This window comes from Cynocephalus volans, chromosome 4 (assembly GCF_027409185.1).
Source record: "Cynocephalus volans isolate mCynVol1 chromosome 4, mCynVol1.pri, whole genome shotgun sequence".
NCBI lineage: Eukaryota > Metazoa > Chordata > Mammalia > Dermoptera > Cynocephalidae > Cynocephalus > Cynocephalus volans.
The window spans coordinates 4,559,586-4,574,870 of NC_084463.1; the positions used below are offsets into that span (position 1 = coordinate 4,559,586).

Genomic DNA, 15,285 nt, shown 5'->3' on the forward strand with positions numbered 1-15,285 from the left:
AGCTGCTGGGTTTTTTTGTTTTGTTTTATAAGGCTCCCTCCACTTAATTTAACACCAGATAGCTTTATTTTATAGTGATAATTCAGGATTTCCCAGAGCTAGCCCTAAATATTATACATTCTCTTTGATTTTACAGTGTTCTCTGTCCTTGTGCCTGGATCATTTCTGAAATAAATAAAAGGTTGTCTCACTGTGAGAATATGGGGATGTGCATAAGGAATATGCATAAATTCTTTGAGCATTTATGTGTTCCTTTTTCATCTGTGAATAGGTCCATATATCTGACTAAGGTAGATCCTGGGTCCTTAATCATGATGTGAGTATCTTCTAGGTTAAATATGTTAAACGAGCATATGTTAAATTAATGGAGTGAGGAATCAAGAGAAAGACAAAATAGGACTTAAGCACTAGGATGGAGAGCAGAGCAGCTTGCCCACTTACCTTTCAACAGATGGTAATTGGAACTGAATGTGGAGAACAGACCTTTGGATCCTGGTGCTTTTGCTTTAATTTCACAATCTTTTATTTATTTCAGAAATGATCTTAAAAAATTAGATGTGATTCTGTTTCTAAGCGGATAGTAATGTATTGTGTATATTTCTTAAATTCTCCTTTCAGATATTGAGAAATTCAGTACAGATGAAAGGAATTTTAATTTAGGATCCCAATATTTGAGGTCAAGGTTTATAGCCAAACATGGATGTTAAAGTTTAAAGAATTCTTTAAATGGCTTTTGGCCTGTTAAATGAAGCTTTTTATTTTTCTTTATAGTAATTTTCCTCATCTTGTACTGGAGAAAATCCTTGTGAGTCTCATTATGAAAAACTGTAAAGCTGCAATGAATTTTTTCCGAAGTGTGCCAGAATGGTATGTTATCTAGTAAAGTTCTGTTATTTTAAGATACATATTTAGTTACAAAGATAATTTTAGCAAGGTAGTAGCTGCATTTAATAATTATTAACTAAATTGGTCAAGTAAAAAAAATTGTAGCTGTTATCCAGGGAAAACTTTCTTTTAATTCAGTGATTATAATCTATATTCTATAATTTTAGATCAAGGTTACTGTTTTTTATTTTTTTATTTTTTATTTATTTACTTATTTATTTTTTAAAAGATGATTGGTAAGGGGATCTTAACCCTTGACTGGTGTTGTCAGCACCACGTTCTCCCAAGTGAGCTAACCAGCCATCCCTATTTAGGGATGTGAACCCATGGCCTTGGTGTTATCAGCACCACACTCTCCCAAGTGAACCACGGGCCAGCCCTAAGATTACTGTTTTTTAATGTTGTATAGCATAAATGTGACAAATGTCATTGGAAAAAATTGGATGGTTATGATGGGAAATTAGGAACATAAGATTTATGTGAAATGAGTTCTTAAAGATATAACGTAAAATTTTTATATGTAACGTAAAATTTGACTGTTAGCTTTAAAAATGAATGAGGTGCTAGTCAGTTAGCTCTGTTGGTTAGAGCTCAGTGTTATAACACCAAGGTCAAGCATTCAGATTCCTGTACTGGCCAGCCACCAAAAAACCCAAAATAAAACCCAAAAATTAATAATCGAAAACAAAAATAAATCTAAAAACCTAGTTTTAGTTGATTGACTCAGAAGACTTATGTTTATCACTGCGACTGAATATGACTCACTTGCATGAAGATTCCTAATCTCCCCAAGACAGCATAAGATTAAAAAAATTCTACATTTTGGAGAAGTCAAAGGTGAAAAAGGTATATTTTTACACAGTGTTACTGTCAGCGTTTATATATGGTGTTACTGTTTTCTTTTTAATACTTTCTGAATTTGCCCTTGAAATTGTAACTTGAATTTGTTTTCTGTATCTGTTAGTAAAATTTGCTACTTAATAATGAAATTTGATACAAGTAGGTATCAAAGCTCAGAGAAAAGAAGCATTTAAAAGAATAATTCATTAATTGTATAAGTAGTCTTTGAGTGATGTAGATGCTATGTTGATGTTTTCATTTGTAGTGTGTTATTACTACATGGAGGCAAAGTATTAGATAGTTTGATTATAAATTAAAGATCTTACTTTCTCAAAGTGAACACCACCAAAAAGACAAAGAAGAGCCTTCATTCTCAGAAGTAGAAGAGCTATTTCTTCAGACAACTTTTGACAAGATGGATTTTTTAACCATTGAGAAAGAATGTGCTATAGAAAAACACCAATCCGGTATTGGCTTTTCTGTCCACCAAAATCTCAAGGAATCACTGGATCGTTATCTTCTGGGATTATCAGAACAGCTTCTAAGCAGTTACTCACCTGAGGTGAGATTTTAAAGAAACAACTAAAGCCTGTAATTGTTTCAACTTTGGTAGGCAATTAGGAAGGAGAAATGAGGGCAGGAAAGGCACTAAGGATGATGAGAGGCTTGATTTTAGAAGCAATATTGGCAATACCTGGCTACAAATAGGGAAAACTAAGCCTGAAAAAGGAAAACAGAAGAATAATAATTTGAATACTTCCTGTGCATCAGGAATTCTGGTAGACATAAAAGAATTCTTTGGGTAGGTTAGTGGGGGAATAGTAAAGGTTTGAGCATAGGAATTATGTAATGAAAAGAACCTCTCAGTGCAAAGGAGGAAGATGTTACAGTAACAGTAAAGGATATTATTTAAACAGATCTAATAGACTTTGGTGGCATTTGAAGAGGGAGGAGTGATAATAAAGATACTAAATGGACTAGCAATTACCCATTTTTTAGAGACCATTGAGGAATTTCTCAGATATGGTTTTTCTTTGTCCTCATAAAATCACAAATTTTCTTATGTGACTTTTGCCAAACTCGCATTTCTTTGAACATGAAATGTCTTTCTACGCATTTCTGTGTATTCAGATCATACATATGTCAAAATCCTTCATAAAGCCTTTCTTAGATAATTTTGGCCACAATAATTTTTCATCTTTTAATTTTTATAATACTTAATATTTCAAATTTTTAATGGCACTTAGCATCTTCTTTGCAGCATGGATATTTATGTATGTTTTATGCACAGATATTTCTTAAACTATGCCATAAGCTCCTTACAAGGTGTATATATTTTAATTAATCTTTGTGTCCTCTATGATGCTTTGTTACATGGTAAATGATAAAATATTTGCTGAGTAAAATAAAGCCCGCAAGCCACTCAAAGGAGTAAATTCAGTAGCCAGGGAAAATGACCCAAAGAACTGAGAAAGGACAGTGTGCCTGATGACTATCTGTTTTACCCTTAACTACTGACATTTTTCTGCATCACAGTTGTAACCACTTTCATTACTAAGTAATTTTGTTTTCTGTATTTTCCCCTAAAATGCCATTTCCTGCAGTATAAGTACAAACCCCCCCCCAAATCTTGTTATTCTGTGTGACCTTTGTAGATTCTTACATAATTCTACAAAATTGTCTAAACAATATCTACTAGCAAAAATGCTTTGTGCTTATCTGTGGAGTCTAAAAAGCTGAATAAGTCAGGGTACTTGTCCTTCAGAAGCACAAAATGTCATTTTAATGTCTTTCCATATGAATCTAATTTCTACTTATGTTCTAAGACAGACATTTTTTGCCTGTCAGGCTTTTTTTTTTTTACTCTTTTTTTCTTCTCTAGCTCAAATAATTAAGGGCCTATATGTGCAGTACACTGTGCCACTTTAAGAGGGATATCTTACTTGACCATTAAGAGGTACTTTGGCTGTTTTTCTTGAAAGTCCTAGTTATCCTAATTCTATAGTGATCTCTTAGATGTTTTTAGAGATGTTCAGTATATGCCATCTTTAACTCATTTAACTGAACTTTTTTTTCTTAATATATATATATATATATATATATATATATATAATTTGTTCTTATAAAAGATAATTCTAGAGTACCCAAAAGTATTCATGAGATATATGGTTTTTAATTTGTGGTTTATTTTAAGATTACAGATTCAGAAACCCTAGTCCGGTGTTCAAGTCTTTTGGTGGGTGTTCTTGGCTGTTACTGTTATGTGGGCATAATATCTGAAGAGGAAGCATATAAATCAGAATTATTCCAGAAAGCCAAGGTAGGAGAATTAAAGTTTTGAATAAATTTGAATGAATTGTCTGTTGCTTTGCCTCCCACGGATTTGTCACCCCTTTTTCCCTGGGTGACGGAGTCGCCAAAGATTACTCAAAGCCCACCTCTTCTGAGCAAGAGAAGCCCCGAAAAGGGGTTAATCTCCCGGAACCCTCAAGAGTGAGGCATTCCTTCCATTTGGGAAATTAACCCCGAATTTGGGTTCTCTTCCCATTTTTATTCTCCGAAGTTACAGGAAGAGAACATAGGTGGGGTTTTGCTAAGTATAGTTTAACAAGTTTAACAATAGAAGCTGGTAACATTCAGTAAGACAAGCAAGGTGACATTCTATAATGCAATTTGCAACAAAAGCTTGATTTTAGCAAACATTCTCTTCTTACAGCAATTTCCCAGTATCTTTACATATCAATCAGTAACCTGTCTTTGAGCCAACAACCTTGCTGTTTTATAATTCTTTCTCTTACAACAGAGACTATAGCCTGGGGAAAATTTCCTGTCCTTTACATGGTCAATATTCGAAATTGTAAGGCTTTGGAAAACCAGGCCCTGTGAAGTACATTTGCTTTATGCATACTCCACAATTGTCTTCTTGGGAAAATTATTATATTTGTTTAGAAAACCAAATTTTTTATAGGTTAACCCATTCTCTTTCACTTATGCAGTCTGAGAGGAAATGATACTGTGTTCTTCCTTAAGATTTGAAATTATTGTAAGCCAACTATAAGTATAGCCAATGAAATAATCTCACATTAAAATTTAATTTTATTAACATAAATACTGATTTTTGTCTTTACTTTTAAAAGTTTTCTCTGTGATCAGTTATCCTAAAGAATCCTTGGCTAAAGGTATTAATCAAGTAGGCTCTAAGCATGAAACTTTTTTCCATCTACTCTGTCAATGGTATGATTTACAAAGAGGATAGGTTATAAGATTTGTCTTTTTTTTATTGTTCATACTTTTTAGTTATACTCTGTCATCATGTGTAACTTCTAAAACAATTTTGTCTCAAGTGAAACTAAAAAGCAATAGTGAACTGTAATTTTACCTGTAATTTGAATTTTTCCTTCTGTTCTTCATAGTCTCTAATGCAATGTGCAGGAGAAAGTATCACTCTCTTTAAAAATAAGACAAATGAGGAATCTAGAATTGGTTCACTGAGAAATATGATGCATCTATGTACAAGTTGCTTGTGTAACTGTACCAAGGTAAGATATTTTTCTTACTTGATATTTTAGTGTATTCAGGGGATGATTACTGGTTGGTGGTGTAATTATATTTTGCCTCATTCATAAGTTTATAATTGATTTAAAATTGTAAATATCCAGAGGTATAAAGCAACAGGTATTCTGATTTTCCCTTGAAATTAATTTCATCATTTCATTGCTAATTTCTGAGATTCTCTTACCACTTTTATGTACAACTTCTATTATTGCCAGCCTATTTTCATTCATTTAATAAAAATGTGTTGACTACCAACTATGTAATGTGCGTACCATTATTCAAGGATTTTTTAGTACCACAAAGATAAGCAACTCTAGCACATGCATTACTCCCTTTTGCCCAGATCATCTTAAATAATATTTGTTAGAAAGAGTGTTACTGTGTGTAATCTTTGTTTTGATTTGAAGCAGTCCTGTAGGGTGGCAGAGACAGGCCAGTGTGCTGGTAATAATTGGAAACCTCTTTGAAAGTTAATATTAAGTACATGGCCATGTATCATTATCATCCACATATATTTTTGGTTTTGTAATATGTTTTTCTGCCTTTTGGTTTCAGTGGGGAAGAAGAGAAATGGAAGTATAAACTCTAACTACAATTATTGCTTACTTATGTTTAGGGTCAATAGGTGGTACTTTAATGTTGTTTAAGCACAATGTAAGACATGTGCTATAGGTATTATTCTAAGAAAGAGATTAGTGTTTTGGGAGCAACTTATATCTTGGCCCTGTTAGTAAACTGTATCTACATTTTATTCAAAATAGAGATAATATTATCTGCCAAGAATAATTGTTTTTATTTCTTTGCTGCTTGTTTCTTTGTCTTAATTACAGCAGAATCCAAATAAGATTGCATCTGGCTTTTTCTTACGATTGTTAACATCAAAGTTAATGAATGACATTGCAGATATTTGTAAAAATTTGGTAAGTATGAGTCCTGTTTTATTGCTATATTTCATTAATTCTAAGATGCATAATTTTTTCTTATTGAAATCTCCCTTAAATAGTGATGCATCTCACAATATAGAGCATCTTATATTTTTATAAATGTGGAAATTAGTTATTTGGTTTGGGGCAAAGTATATTTGATTGCTTCTTAATATCAATACCTAGCATAGTGGCTGGCTTTTAGTTTCTCAATAAATAATAGATTGAAAGATTGGGAACTAATAATCATTCAGGTTTATACCTATTTCTATATAACGCTGTACCAAAATTCAAAATAACTCTATTCTTTAAAAAGACAGACAAAAACCTTGCCAGACAAGTAATATATTCTTATTGTGCTATTATTTTTCTTCTTCTATACTCCACGCCACACATACTTTGTTGTCTGGAACAGTGTTTAGCACACTTAGTAGATATTAGTAAATATCTATTGAGTGAAAAAAATATTCTGTAAGTTGAATATTTTCATTTCATGACAAATCTTGGTCATTTTTCTAGGTCACTATACTTATTTTATAAGATATATACAACTACATATTATTTTATTTAGCAGTGCATGGTACTCCACTATATGGGAATAATATATACATATATATTTTAGTTCATCTGCTCTTAATTAACATTTCAAATGGTTTCTGATTTTTTTGTTACAGCGATTTCTGTGGCAAAAATTCTTGTACTTTTATTTTGTCTACTTTTATTTGTACATATGAAGGATGTAGGATAAATTCTAGCAGTGGGTTTGATTGTAAAATTCTAGCATGTGAATTTTACTTTTTGATGGATATTTTCATTGCCCTCCAAAATAATTATACCAATTTATACTTCTTCCCATACTTTCATCAATTTTGAGTATTATGAACTTCTTAATGTAAGAAATTATTTTTAAAGTTTCCATATAATTTTGTTAAATAGACATATTACATTTTATATATCCATTTTCCTATTGTTGGACATTGAGTAAAAATATAGTATTTATACTTATGCATGAATCTTGAATTGTTTGATGAGGTAAATTTTAAGTACAATGTAATTCTGAAAGAAACCAACTTGAAAAGAACATTTTTGGGGCTGGCCCGTGGCTCACTTGGGAGAGTGTGGTGCTGATAACACCAAGGCCCTGGGTTTGGATCCCATATAGGGATGGCCGGTTAGCTCACTGGGTAAGCGTGGTGCTGACAACACCAAGTCAAGGGTTAAGATCCCCTTACCGGTCATCTTTTTAAAAAAAAAGAAGAAAACATTTTTGATTCTCTTCTTTGAAGGCATCTTTTATCAAAAAGCCATTTGACTATGGAGAAGTAGAATCAGTGGAAGATGATACTGACGGAAATCTAATGGAAGTGGAGGATCAGTCGTCCATGGATCTGTTTAATGATTACCCTGCCAGTAGTGTTAGTGATGGAAATGAATCTGGAGAGAGCCAAAGTGCTATTGGTAAATATGTATTTACTGCTTGGGATTTCTTTACCTCCTTAAATTGATTTGGCATTATGAAATTCTTCATTGATATTAATTTTATGCTCATTTAATTTTCCTTTAGTATAGTGTATTAGGATAGTTCCCTTCCTATACACTTTAGATTTCTCTGATTTTTTATTGAATTTATTAGTTTCCTATTTTATTCTTCATGGGAGGAATTTAAAATAATCATTAAAGAAATAAAACCATATGATAGGTTATTTGGACAGGAGAAAACAGGAGAGGGCTGGCCAATTAGCTCACTTGGTTAGAGCATGGTGCCGATAACACCAAGGTCAAGGGTTTAGATCCTTGTACTGGCTAGCTGCCAAAAAAAAAAAAAAAGAAAACAGGAAGGTGAAAAAGCACGTATATGCCATCATTTTTAACCTTTTTTAAAAAATTGAATCATAATTGATTATACCTATTTTTGGGGTTCAACGTTGATGTATATTGATGAAATCAATATTATTAGCATATATATTATTATAAATCGTGCTTATTCTTTATGCCGTTATCCAGTCTCTCCCCATCCCCCTCTCCCTCTCCCCTCCCACTTCTGATAACCCTAGATTTCTTCTGTCCGTAGTGGATTCTCTGTTGATTTGTTGCCTAGATGATCTGTACAGTGCTGAGAGAAGTGTGTTCAGGTCCCCCACTATTATCGTAGAGTAGGTGCTTCCTCTATCACTCTGGAATGTGCTTTGTGGAAAGAGACATCCTCTTCTTTTCTTTTTCTTTGGTCTCCACTGGTGACTCTCCTTGTGTCAGTGCACTTGAATGGCTGGCAGGCCATCTGCATGGTGTTTGTGGCGTCTAGCTGCTTTTGCGACAGACATGGCTATTGTGGTGGGCCACCCACATGGAAGTGGTGTTTTTGGCATGCTCCTTGTCTAGAGTGGGAGGAAGGGTCGGTCCTCAGCTCTGTGCCTCAGGACCCTGGGTTGGCCCGTGGTAATGGCAGTGTGCCTGGTTGTGGGGGGTGGGGGGGCTGTCAGTCTCTAGCTGCATGTCTCAGAGCCCTGAGCTCCATCTATTTTTACATTTCTAAGATGTTGTGGAGCAGTTGGGTGGGAGAGAGAGAGGGGAAGGGGAAAGGAAATAGGGTGGGAGAAGGAGGAAGGAGGGGGGTGCATGGTTGAGGCCCATGGCACCCCTCTCATTCATGCAGGGGAGAACAGGGAGCTTCCAGTGGTGGCTTGGTCATTGCTAGGCTGAATGCATTTATCAGAGGGGTGTGGCTGAAGCCATTGACCCTCAACTGCCCTGGCTTGGGATCCTAGGGTGTTTTCTGCGGCAGCTTGGTCATCATCGCTGGGCTGGTGTCAAGGGTCGTGGCTGAGGTCCAAGGTCCCCCACCACTTGGCTCAGGAGCCCAGGACGCTTCCTGCAGTGGCTTGGTGGTTGTTGCTGGGCTGGGTGTGGGTGTCAGGAGGACATGGACGAGGTCTTTGGCCTCCCACTGCCCCGTCTTGGGAGCCTGGGGTGCTTCCTGCAGTGGCTCGGTGGTCAGCTGAACTGGGTGTGGATGTTGGGGGGCATGGCTGGGGCCCCTACCCCTCCCCACTCCGTGTCTTGGGGGCCAAGGGGACTTCTGGTCCTTCTAGGTTTTATAGGTGTTCTTTCGTGAAGTGAGATCTTTACTAGTTAATATCAAACTTTGTCTCTGATCTGTGGGTATTTTGTTTTTTCTTTCAGTTCTGTGTTGGATTATTCATTGTTCCCACCTCTTAAACTTTTCACGGGAACTAATTTGTTGTCCTTTGCTTATTTCTAGAATGGGGGAACTTCCTGTGGGGACCAGCACTTGAGCCCTGTGGTTGAGCTAAATTGCTGCTTTGCTGCTGATTCCCTGGTGAAGGCTTTTTGTGCAGCTCAGGTTTGAATGGTTGACTTTGTATGTACTTCTGGGTCTCATGAGATCTGGTACACCTGGGTTGTGTAGAAACTCTGGTCTGGGCCTGAGTCTTTTCAGCAAAGTGCTCCCCCTGCAGTTCTGTATTCCTGACCAGTCTAAACAGAGTGCTGACTGGAGGGCCTGTGGTAATTGGAGGTCAGATCAGCTGTCCATGCTGTGCCCCAGTGTTCCCCAGGTGAGCCCGTCTCCCCCACCACTGGCGCTCTAAACACTTCCCATGGGGTGGGCTGTGTGCCAGTACCTTGCGATGACTCACCGTCCTCTGAGTGGCTCCTTTTTTCAGTTACTGTGGCTCCTCACTCCTGTGTGGGTCCTCAGGAACCCTGTTAGTGGTCTTGCAGGTCTGAGGGCCATCAGGGCCCTCTTCTCCCCTGCCACTTCTAAGCATGTTCATTCGAAGGGCACAGTTGCAGCTTTTGCCAGCTCTCGCTCCGTGTACTCACCAGCTCCAGCCCTGAAGTGGCTAGGATTTGAAATGGTGGGAGTGGTTCTTTCTCTCATTGTGGCTTCTCCTGCCTTCCTGCACTCTGTAGGTCTCTCTTCTTCTTTGCCTGAGCTCTAGCGGCCCCAGCTTGGCTGTTGTTGCTTTTAAAAGTTGTAAATTGGTTGATTTGTGGGAGAGAGTGATGCTGGGCACTGTCTATTCCACCATCTTGACTGGAAGTCCCCCACTTTTAACCTTTTTCTGTTATTTCTCCATAGATGCTTTCAAAATTGTAATCAGTATCAACATTCGTATATCTTTCATAGCTTGTCTGTTTAACATTAATTATAAGCATTTTTTTTCATGTAGCTGCTTGCATTGATAGTCATACTTTTTTATGGCTTTATAATATCCCAGTCATAAATGCCATAATTTACTTGATCTTTTTTATTGTCAGAAATTTAGATTCCTTTCTATTTCCCTATAATAAGCATTATTGCAGTGAATATTTGTCTATATAGATTTTTTCCATATTTTTGATTATTGATGACATAATCCTGGGATAACCTTTAATGAAGAGTTTTGAAGCTTTTAGTGTATAATTAATTTTGCTCTAATTTTGTTTTTCATATATGTCTACCTTTTTTTTGGTAAAGGGAAGGATAATTGAGTTAATATTCAACGTACGTGACAGTTGTGCCTCCTCTTAGTATTAATGAGTCCTTTTTATTTTTAGGTGCCATGAATCCTTTAGCTGAAGAATATCTATCAAAGCAAGATCTACTTGCTTTAGACATGCTCAAGTTCTTGTGTATGTGTGTAACTACTGCTCAGACCAATAATGTGTCATTTAGAGCAGCTGATATTCGGAGGAAATTGTTGATGTTAATTGATTCTAGCACACTAGACCCTGCTAAATCTCTCCATCTGCACATGGTGAGTTAAGTGAAATGAAGCTCTTTGGGTCTGTTGTTGCTGACTAAATGTAAATGGCTGACATATAAGAATCACATAGTGCCTTTGAAGACTAGAAATTACTTCCTTGAGAAATGAGTCTTAAACTAGTTGTAAAATACACTTTTTGCTTTTAATGTCCTGTGACAAAAATTTAAATGGATGCTGAAATGTTGAAACTTGACTGGATTTTGGATATATTCTCTTTAGGTATAATTAATTATAATTTATTTTAGACTAGGCCAAATAACAGAGATCCTGAATGTAAAAATAACACACAACATTGTGTTCGAAGTCTGAGTCTTGCCTTTGACCTTAGTGTATATGCTTCAAATTTTTTTGATGTAATTTTAAAGTGATAGTAAAGTAACAAAAATACTACAAAGATCTCCCATATACACTTCATAAGGTTCTACAATTAACATTTTACCACACTTGCCTAATCATTTTGTCTCTCTCTCTCCACATACACACACACACATCATTTTTTCTGAACCATTTTGAGAATAAGTTGCACATATGATGTTCCTTATAATTCACTGTGTATGTCCTAAAAATAAGGATACTCTTCTGTGTAGCCACAGTATAATCATCAAAATGAAGAAATTAACATTGTGTCATTGCATTTAGTTATGAAGTCTGTTCAGTTTCCTTCAATTTGGAACAGTTCCTTAATCTTTCCTCGTCTTTCATGACTGTCATATTTTTGAATAGTACAGGCTGTTTGCTGTGTAGAATCCCTCACTTTGGGTTTGACTGATGTTTCCACGTGATTAGATTTAGGCTTTGATGAGAATATTACAAAAGTAATCCCTCTCCTGCTCTCATCTCATCTCTTTTTTTTTTTTTTTTTTTTTTTAAAGATGACCAGTAAGGGGATCTTAACCCTTGACTTGGTGTTGTCAGCACCATGCTCAGCCAGTGAGCGAACCGGCCATCCGTATATGGGATCGGAACCCGGGGCCTTGGTGTTATCAACACCGCACTCTACCGAGTGAGCCACGGGCTGGCCCCTCATCTCATCTCTTTATCCATCTACTGATAATCTTCAATTCCAATCCAACATCAAAGGGTTTATTTGATTTTTTTTTTCTCTGTCCATATTTGTACCTCCTTTTTCTGGCAGTAAAAAAACTTGGCTTTCCACATCACTTCAACACATTTGTTCATTTATTAAGTAATCTTATATGCAACTAATCTGCTGCCAACATGGGCCATCTCTTAGCCCTGGCCCTGGTGAACATGGAGGTAGAACCTCTAGCCCAGCAAGTAGCCTTGTGGGTACCAGGTCACGTCCCCAGTTCCAGCAAATTGATTAACATGCATGGTGAGTCCCCAACTGGAACTTCTGATCATGGCAAACATGAATGGTGAGTCCCTGGTGGAATCCCTGGTCATGTTCCCAGCCTTGGTGAACATGCATGTCAATTCCCTAGCTCCAGAAAACAAGTTTTGTTGTATTCTGTTTGAGCTCCTGGTTTTGGCCCTGGAAAACACTGTAGTCAAGTCTCCAGCCCTGACCAAGGGGAAGGGTTATTTGCTTTTCTTGAAGCTTTGATGTTTAAGGTTGCTTCAAGACACTCAGTAACATTATACACATGGCTCTCATGTCAAATATTGAAGAGGATTGTTTAGTTTTCTTTGTTGATATCTGAGAAGAAATAAGAAATGTATTTTTCTACATATAGATGATAGGAAAAAAGTCTCTTATGATTTCTTGGTGTAGCTAGACAATTATTTGGCAGCACTCAGAAACTGGCTGCTTATTTATAGTTACCCAAACTGGTAGTTGCTGAATAGCTTCTTGTATCCATAACAACATAGAGAGCCTTACGAGGTTGCCATATAGGAAGATAGGTCAGGGTATTTGACTTTTTTCCTGCCCATGATTATCTCTGCTTTCCAAGATTCATTAATGGAATGGTTTTTAACCATTGAACTCTTATACCCAAGCACTGTTTTGGGAGGGTGGTGACGTAATATAGTTACATAGTCTTGCTCAAGCTCTAAACTGCAACAGTGATAATAAAGATCATTTATTGAATCCCCATAGTAGAGGCTAGACCTTTACGTTTATTTTTTCTAATCCTCACAGTTATCTGGCCAGGTAAGTGATACATCCACATTTTACAGGTGAGGTTATAAAGGCCCCAGACGTTATAAGGCAAGGTTTTTAACCACACAAGTTAAGGTTGTGGTGCTTGGATTTGAATTTACTGTACACTCTTTTTAAAAAATTTGTAGCTTCGTGTGTGTGTGTGTGTGTGTGTGTGTGTGAACGTGTGAATTTATGTTTACATGTATATACTATTTAAAGTAAGCGATCTATGACAAAAGCTGATTTTCCCCCCGTAACATCTTAGTATCTAGTGCTTTTAAAGGAGCTTCCTGGAGAAGAATATCCCTTGCCAATGGAAGATGTTGTTGAACTTCTGAAGCCACTATCGTAAGAAATTAAATCCATGTTATGTTCACTTTAAATTTTAAAAATAACTGATGTGTTCTGCTAAGCTTATAAAGCTAAATTTTTTCCACCGCAGCAATGTGTGTTCTTTGTACCGTCGTGACCAAGATGTTTGTAAAACAATTTTAAACCATTTCCTCCGCATAGTGACAAACCTAGGTCAAGGTAATATGGACTCTGACAATACAAGGGATGCTCAAGGACAGTTTCTTACAGTCATTGGAGCATTTTGGTAGGTACAGCCTATTTTTCTTTTGCTACCTCTGGATATAAATACATACTTTGTATTTCCACATTAGTGATTTCTTCTGATCCTCCTGTATAATATATCTTTTAACAATAGTAAAATGTAGTTTTTGTTTTCCTTCTTAATTGCTTGAAGAACATTGCTTTTTGCTTAAGGCTTGGCTTTCTATACTGTTGAGTATATTTCCCTGCAAATTTTGAATCACTTAGTAGTTTGACATGTATGGTGAATAAAGTGCAACAAGCCTAAATCAATTGAATTGTTCATGTCCCCAAAGTGAACAGATTGGACTTGTCACTATCTGGTTATTTCATGCATATGGTCACAGTCTAAGACAATAGCATGATAACTTATAGAGGAGCACATACAGGCTATTGTGCTTGGGACCAGAAGTATTTTGGATTTTGGATTTTTTTCAGATTCTGGAATATTTGCAGATACTTAACTGGTTGAGCATCCCTAATCTGAAAATCCAAAACCCGATGTGCTCTAATGAGCATTTTCTTTGAGCATTGTGTCAGCCAGAACTCAAAAAGTTTTAGATTTTGGAGCATTTCAGATTTTCAGATTTGGGATACTCCAACCTGTATGTAATTTGGAGCCCACGTTCTATTTGATTGATAAGGACTTCTAAATCACTGTAGAACGTGATTTTTCAAATCTTTGATATAATAATCAAAACTCTAAAAAAATTTTTCTTTTTAGAGCAAGTTTACTATAATGCAGTTAGCTGAAGTATGATAGTGCTAAAAATAGGTAGTCTTATAAAACAAATAATATACATTAAAATTAACTTTTTTTCAAACTAATTTCTTTTGGCTTGAATCTTTGGGAAGTTGAGTATACTGGCATATTCCACATAATTAGAATTAAATTTAGTACAGAAAAAATTTTGGAAGCAACCTATAATATAACCTTAATATCCAGCGATTTTTGTGACTATGCTTTTGTTGAAATTATTTGACATTGAAATACTTACTTGATTTCAGGCATCTCACAAAGGAGAAGAAATGCACATTCTCTGTAAGAATGGCACTAGTAAAATGCCTTAAAACTTTGCTTGAGGTGAGTTATTCCATATTTCTATTAAAGCCTCCATTGAAATTTTTAAAGTGGCCTTTGTTTCTGTTTATTTTGAGTGAATATTCTCTTAATGTTTCATATTTAACCTCAATTGTTCTTTTCTGATAGGCTGATCCTTACTCAAAATGGGCTATTCTTAATGTGATGGGAAAAGACTTTCCAGTAAATGAAATATTTCCTCAATTTCTTGCTGATAATCATCACCAAGTTCGAATGTTGGCTGCAGTGTCAATCAATAGGTAAGGAGTCAAGTATTCATGAAGTGTTTGGAATGCCATAGATAGCAATGCAATGTCTAGCACAGTCACTGCTCACTAGTTGTCATATTAAAAATAGGTAACATTTATCTTGGATATACCACAAGCTGGCATTCATGTTTTCTCTTAATTCTGACAAGTCCATCACTTAGATACTATTATTTTCTATAATTTGTCAATGAAAACTCTGGCTTAGAGAGGTAAAGTCACTTATGTACTGCTACAGCTGATAAGTGGTTGACTTGAATGAGAT

At 36.0% G+C, this 15,285-nt stretch overlaps 1 protein-coding gene across 4 annotated transcripts in view; it reads left to right on the forward strand.

Moving 5' to 3' along the window:
* Window positions 1-15,285, forward strand: part of LOC134374714 (serine-protein kinase ATM) — a 132,364-nt gene that overhangs the window by 35,158 nt on the left and 81,921 nt on the right. For 2 of the 4 annotated variants that reach the window (XM_063092642.1, XM_063092638.1), the window contains exons 12-22: window positions 772-867; window positions 2,062-2,287; window positions 3,920-4,045; window positions 5,139-5,264; window positions 6,111-6,200; window positions 7,490-7,661; window positions 10,764-10,963; window positions 13,345-13,427; window positions 13,522-13,677; window positions 14,682-14,757; window positions 14,884-15,014. In XM_063092642.1, the coding sequence (XP_062948712.1) occupies window positions 772-867; window positions 2,062-2,287; window positions 3,920-4,045; window positions 5,139-5,264; window positions 6,111-6,200; window positions 7,490-7,661; window positions 10,764-10,963; window positions 13,345-13,427; window positions 13,522-13,677; window positions 14,682-14,757; window positions 14,884-15,014 (1,482 nt within the window). Of the gene's footprint in view, window positions 1-771; window positions 868-1,990; window positions 2,288-3,919; window positions 4,046-5,138; window positions 5,265-6,110; window positions 6,201-7,489; window positions 7,662-10,763; window positions 10,964-13,344; window positions 13,428-13,521; window positions 13,678-14,681; window positions 14,758-14,883; window positions 15,015-15,285 lie in introns of those variants that run through there. The other 2 variants (XM_063092640.1, XM_063092641.1) reach the window with 2 other exon arrangements.